Below are 6,404 nucleotides of genomic sequence, written 5' to 3'. Positions count from 1 at the left end.
AGGATAACGATTATAGGTCCATACTCTGTCATGTGCCATTCTAGTCGCAGCTCTGTAACTGGCACCTCTTTACCAGCAATACTGCAAAAGTTCATTATTTCACACAGAAATATGAGAAATTATGTCTATTGTGAAGAAATATCAATTTAATTCTGCAGTCAATGCAAAAGCACAAAAAACACTCAATCAAGTCCTTCCAGTGGGGAATGTAAATATGGCGACTTTCATATCTTGCTTTCTTATCAGCATCTTTAAACAACTGTAGTGCCATTTGCCAAGTGATAAGTGCCTCCACCTCTGTAAACTGGTAAATATTTTCTTACAGCCCTTCTCAGTTGTCTGTTTGCCTTTTGAGTGTGTCATTGTCAGAAGTGAGTATATATCAGGGTGCGAAAAGGAAAAGCGGCACACATCTTCACTCCGGTGTCACAGGACCACAGGGACAATGCTGAAGGTAGGAATGAATGAGCGCTGATCTTGTGAACTGTGAGCTGCTTAGACTTCTTGTCATTACAAGGCTGTCGTCCTTGAGGTCATTACAAATATGAAAAGAATGCTGACTGTCATGGCTATTTCTTGCAGATTATTGCTGTTGTTGCTCTTCTTGGTGCCTGCCTGTCTTTGGGCTTGGCAGACGAGGTAAGTCTGCTTTCCATTCGACAGAATTTAAAGGTTTTAATGAAGAAGAATTTATTATAAGGTACCTTTCATTTCTTCATTTTATTATTCTAGGGAGCATCTCTCACTGACCATGATAAATCTGGCAAACCAGTTCACCACTCTCTGGTGATCAATAAGCAGGAACAGACCGCCACAGTGAATCTGGGAGCTGGCAAGAACTCTTACACCGCCATCCTTGATTATAAGACCGTACGTACCATAAGTCTTTGCAAATCTAGTTTGAGAGAATTAGAGCTGTGATTTTCAGAAAATTGTGGTGTAGTTTAAAGGAAAAACAAAGAAAATGAAAAAATAATTGTTTATGTGAGTGAAGAACATATTCTGCATTTTAAGTTATTAAATATCTACACAGGTGGCACAGTGGTAGTGCTGCTGCCTCACAGTTAGGAGATCTGGGTTCGCTTCCCGGGTCCTCCCTGTGTGTTGTTTGCATGTTCTCCCCGTGTCTGTGTGGGTTTCCTCCCACAGTCCAAAGATATGCAAGTTAGGTGCATTGGTGATCCGAAATTGTCCCTAGTGTGTGCTTGGTGTGTGTGCCCTGCGGTGTTTGGCGCCCTGCCCGGGGTTTGTTTCCTGCCTTGCACCCTGTGTTGGCTTGGATTGGCTCCAGCAGACCCCCGTGACCCTGTAGTTAGGATATAGTGGGTTGGATAATGGATGGATGTAAATATCTACAGCCAACATGTAAACAAAATCTTTTAAATCAAGACGCCAATGTTAATATTTAGAAGTTGAATAAACTATGCATACAAACTCACTGTACATTCTCAAACTAATTTTGGGTTTTGGGGGGCTGCAGCCTATTATGGTTTTATTTTGAACAAGGGGGGGACCAAGTGTTCTGTTCTATTCCAAGGTCCACTCATGCACTGCCTAACACGGGAGCCAACTTAATCTCACCATTTGACCAAATTTGTAAGTTTTACGAAATTTGGAAGACTTTGTTGGATAGTTATCTTATCCAAAGGTCTTCACTATACATTGTTCTCCTCTCTTGCTTAATGCTTAATCTTAGCCTGAAGATGTCTATTAATTTTTTACATTTAAGATGTCTCACTTAAAGGTTTTCCAATGTTGTTTCTTGTCCTAAAGTGTGTATATAAACACAGGGAACTCCAGTTTCTGTATTACATCTTGCCTGAAGAAGGGGCCTGAGTTCCCTCGAAAGCTTGCATATTGTAATCTTTTTAGTTGGCCATTAAAAGGTGTCAATTTGCTTGACTTCTCACTAGAATATGGGAGAAAAATCCGCACAGAAAAGAGAAGAACATGCCCACTCAACACAGATGAGGACCAGGTGTAGGATTTGAACCATCATTGATGGAACTGTGAGACAGGAACACCAAACACTCACCACCTTACCAGTCTATGTTAGAATTTATTATATTACCTCCTCTCATTTTCAAAACCGCTTACTCCATGGGACAGACCACCAGTCCGTTGTGGGACCCACTCACTCACACACTCACTTCAGTCCTGCTTTCTCCTTAGTTGTGTGTGTGTGTGTGTGTTTTTTACTAAACTGCTGTTCTCAATACTTTGAGAATTACCTGAAATAGATAACTGCAAACACTAAACGTACACATTGTAGTCAGTGATTTAAACTTTATGCCACATCCATTTATAAATTGAATTATTCTGTTAATAATTGCCATAAAAGAGGTGTTGTAGAGGCCAGCAGGGGGCAATTACCTTGTGGTCTCAATGTGGACCCTGTGGACGCTGAAGTTTTTAACAACGGGAAACGGACACCAAGATAAAATAAAAATCAAGTTCTTTATTCTTGGTGAGAGGAGGCTACAGACCGTCAGCCTGCCAGCAGCCTGCCTGTAGTCTGCAGTCTAACATGGGGCCTCCCTCTAAAAAATAGATAGATAGATAGATAGATAGATAGATAGATAGATAGATAGATAGATAGATAGATAGATAGATAGATAGATAGATAGATAGATAGATAGATAGATAGATAGATAGATAGATAGATAGATAGATAGATAGATAGATAGATAGATAGATAGATAGATAGATAGATAGATAGATACTTTAATCCCAAGGGGGAAATTCATATACTCCAGCAGCAGCATACTGATACAAAAAAAATATTAAATTAAAGATTGATAACAGTGCAGGTATACAGACAGACAATAACTTTGTATAATTTTAACATTTAATCCTGACTCTCTGTGGTCATGAAAGATCCTTGGGCATCCTTGATAAGGCGTAGGGAGTATCCCAATGTCCAGGCTAAATTGCTCACTAAGGCCTGGTCATTCTGGCCCCCTACTCATCCCCTCACTATAATTGTTTCTCTCTCACCACTTCACCACCTAACATCTAACGTGTGGTGAGTGTACTGGTGCAAAAATGGCTGCCGTCACATCATCCAGGTGGATGCTACACATTAGAGGTAATCAAAGTGGTTCCCCCCCCCCCACTATGAAAAGCACTTTGAGAAGTGAGAAAAGAATTATTATTAATATTTTTAAAAGTGCTATACATACTAAATGTAGATTTTAGGTTAAATACTGTAAGACATGTTATTTTGGCTTCCCTGGATACCCTGTTCATCTTTTTGCAATTAATTATTTGTCAGTGTTACACTGAACTCATTTTAAGTATAACTCTTGATATCCTGTTAGGTCAGCTCGAATGTTATACTTCCAGAGAATGGATTTCGTCAAGTCCACTTCAGTATAAAGCAAGTGCTACAATGGATGAATACCCTTGTGAAACGTTCCTAATTTAGCAGAAATAAAAATCTCTACCTTTCTGATTTTTTCTTTTTCTTGTTTTTATCCACAGGGAATCGTTGCCTACAGATCCTTCAGCCAGAAATCCTGCTTCATTTCCAGGATGAACCGGGCCACAATCCCATCTCTAGAGAAGCTGAGCAGTGCTATGGAGAGCAGAAAGGTTTGTCACCTTCACAGAGCTGAGCCAGTGGGTCTTAAGACAGATAACCAGCTGTGGAGACTGGCACTGTGATCCATAAGATTATTTTTTCAGTTAATCTGAGTGACTGTTTCTCATTTTACGTTCATCTCCACTGACTAACTGATTGGCTGATTGATTGATTTATGGTCTACTTGATCTATTTATTGATCAACTGATTTTGAGCTCTGATTTTGCTTCCCTTACAGAACAAACAGGGACCCCCTCCTCCATCAGTGCAGTACAACATCAGCCCTGATCCCATCAAGGACCAGTCCAATTTAGGTGCACCAGTTCAAGCCCTTTGCCAAGGACTGCCATCCTATTGGGCTCAAGAACAAGTCGGTGAGTATGATGTCTTTTTATTTTATTTACTTTTACAGTGCTTAAAAGTGAATAGTCTGGACCAAGGATGACACTCACTGACCCTCCACTTGTATTACTACTAGGTATATGGGAGGTATTTATTTGATCCTGAGAAAGGGAGATTTGAATGGCTTTGGCATCAACTGAATGTTTATTTTTTTATCACTGAGATATAAACCCCAGTGTATCCATTTGAGTATTATTCAGATGTTGCTGCAAAATATCCCTACAATGTACACACTTCTGATGTTACTAATGCTGCACTTGTGAAAAAAACATACACCTACCACAAAAACACAGTTTTAATTTTCTTCACTAAGCCTAAGAAGACTGTCCATCTTTTAAATTCACAAATGTGCTCTCACTCTCACCTCCCCTGATCTCTTCACTCAGGCCACTCTCCTTCTGACACCCAAACTGTTGCATCTGTCCTTCCATTTCCAGACAATTTTGAGGCAATTTATAGGGAGCGTTACTGGGAAGCTATTTACAGTATAATGCTCTATCGTTGTACTGTAATCTGAGGTCAGTGGTTCCTCTAAAAAAATGTGTAAATGCTATGGCAACACCATCCTAAAATGCTTTGTGAGTGCGGCCTAAACAGGTATGTCTTTACTGAAATAGAATAGATAACCTAACAAAGCACTGATGTTAAATTGTAATTAATATCTCATAATACTTCAGTTTCATTCAGAATTAATAAAGCATCTATCTATCTATCTATCTATCTATCTATCTATCTATCTATCTATCTATCTATCTATCTATCTATCTATCTATCTATCTATCTATCTATCTATCTATCTATCTATCTATCTATCTATCTATCTATCTATCTACATGTATATAAGTATTGTGAGATACTACATGGTGGTGCAGTGGTAGCCCTGCTGCATCACAACATGATGTAGAAGCTCCCTAAATGTGGAGTTTGCATGATTTCCCAGTGTCCATGTGGGTTCCTTGCAGGTTCTATATTTTCCTCACACAGTCCAAAGACATGCCGGTTAGGTGAACTGGTGTCGTTTAATTGACCCCTGGTGCATGTTGAGGACCTGAGCAGTTGGACATGGGCAAGGGGACCCCCACATAACACTTGGCTGCAGCAGATAGATGGTCATTTTTGGAGGGTAGGACTGGACCGTGTGTCTGCCTGGGGAGGGGGGTTACCAACCGGGATCCCGGGCTCTTTCGTTGTGTGGTGGGTGTGGAAACATGTTGATTTGACTTGAGATGACCTGGTGCATATGTGTGTTCACCCTGTGATGAACTGCTGCTCAGTCCGGGTGTTGTTCCTGCCTTGAATACCCTGGATAAGTGGGTTAGGAAGATGAATAGATGGGTGGTAATACATGGCGTTTTGTTTTCAAGTAGAACATTAAGAAATTAAGGTTTGAATTATGAAGCATAAAGGGCAGTTAAACTAAAAGTACACAAGTGAAATATTTAATCTCCTTCTTATTGCACTGCTCACCATGTACTTATGATATAGTAGAATGCCTAGAAGGGTCAGTTGGCCTAGGTCACTTTGTCTATTATTACTGACAGTGGACCTCCAGAGGTTTAACGCTATTCAACAATGAAGTGATTTGAGCTGCGCGTTCAGTGAATGAATGGATTGTTGTATATACGGATAAAGGATCACTGCATTCTAACAGGGCAGCATGGTGGCACAGTGGTAGTGCTGCTGCCTCACAGTTAGGAGACCCGGGTTCGCTTCCCGGGTCCTCCCTGTGTGGAGTTTGCATGTTCTCTCCGTGTCTGCGTGGGTTTCCTCCGGGTGCTCCAGTTTCCTCCCACAGTCCAAAGACATGCAGGTTTGGTGGTTTGGTGTTTCTAAATTGGCCCTAGTGTGTTTGTGTGTGTCCTGCGGTGGGTTGGCACCCTGCACGGTCCTGCCTTGTGCCCTGGGATTGGCTCCAGAGTGACCCTGTGTTCGGATTCAGCGGGTTGGAAAATGGATGGATGCATTCTAACATACTGTACTTGGACTCCTTTTTGTCTTACAGGTAACATGTTCTTCATTGGAATTGGAGCCTGTGCTAATCTAAACATCCTCTTCTTATTTGATGTTGGTCTCTGTGGGCATGTTGATGCTTATTAAAGAAAATGTTCATTCTAATTATGAACATTATTGCATATTAAAAAACAAAAAACTTTCTCATATGTATAAAATAAATTCCTATCAATAAAATATCATGCTTCAAAGTGTATTTTTTTACATAAAATGGATCTACAGAAAGCTGCTCAATGGATTTGTCATGTAAAGAACACCATCTTTTGTGCTTCAGCCTGTCACATAATACTTTAAAACAGAAAAAGAAGAGGAAAAAATAAAGCTCAAGGCTGCCAGCCAGCTCAGTGCCCATCACAGATCCACTGTACGGTGTTGCCAGCACTCAAAGGGCACAAACATGGAATTACCT

The 6,404-nt window shown here is 40.5% G+C and overlaps 1 protein-coding gene across 1 annotated transcript; it reads left to right on the top strand.

Moving 5' to 3' along the window:
- Positions 1 to 347: 347 nt before the first annotated feature.
- On the top strand, positions 348 to 6,189 carry LOC114645538 (gastrokine-1-like). Its single transcript, XM_028793384.2, has 6 exons — positions 348 to 454; positions 583 to 639; positions 733 to 870; positions 3,484 to 3,594; positions 3,822 to 3,957; positions 5,988 to 6,189. Exons 1-6 carry the CDS (start codon positions 446 to 448, stop codon positions 6,080 to 6,082), a joined length of 546 nt encoding a protein of 181 aa, XP_028649217.2. The 5' UTR covers positions 348 to 445; the 3' UTR covers positions 6,083 to 6,189.
- The last annotated feature ends 215 nt before the right edge of the window (positions 6,190 to 6,404 follow it).

This window comes from Erpetoichthys calabaricus, chromosome 1, assembly GCF_900747795.2.
Source record: "Erpetoichthys calabaricus chromosome 1, fErpCal1.3, whole genome shotgun sequence".
NCBI classification, from domain to species: Eukaryota; Metazoa; Chordata; class Cladistia; order Polypteriformes; family Polypteridae; genus Erpetoichthys; species Erpetoichthys calabaricus.
This window is presented reverse-complemented; position numbering and strand designations above follow the sequence as displayed.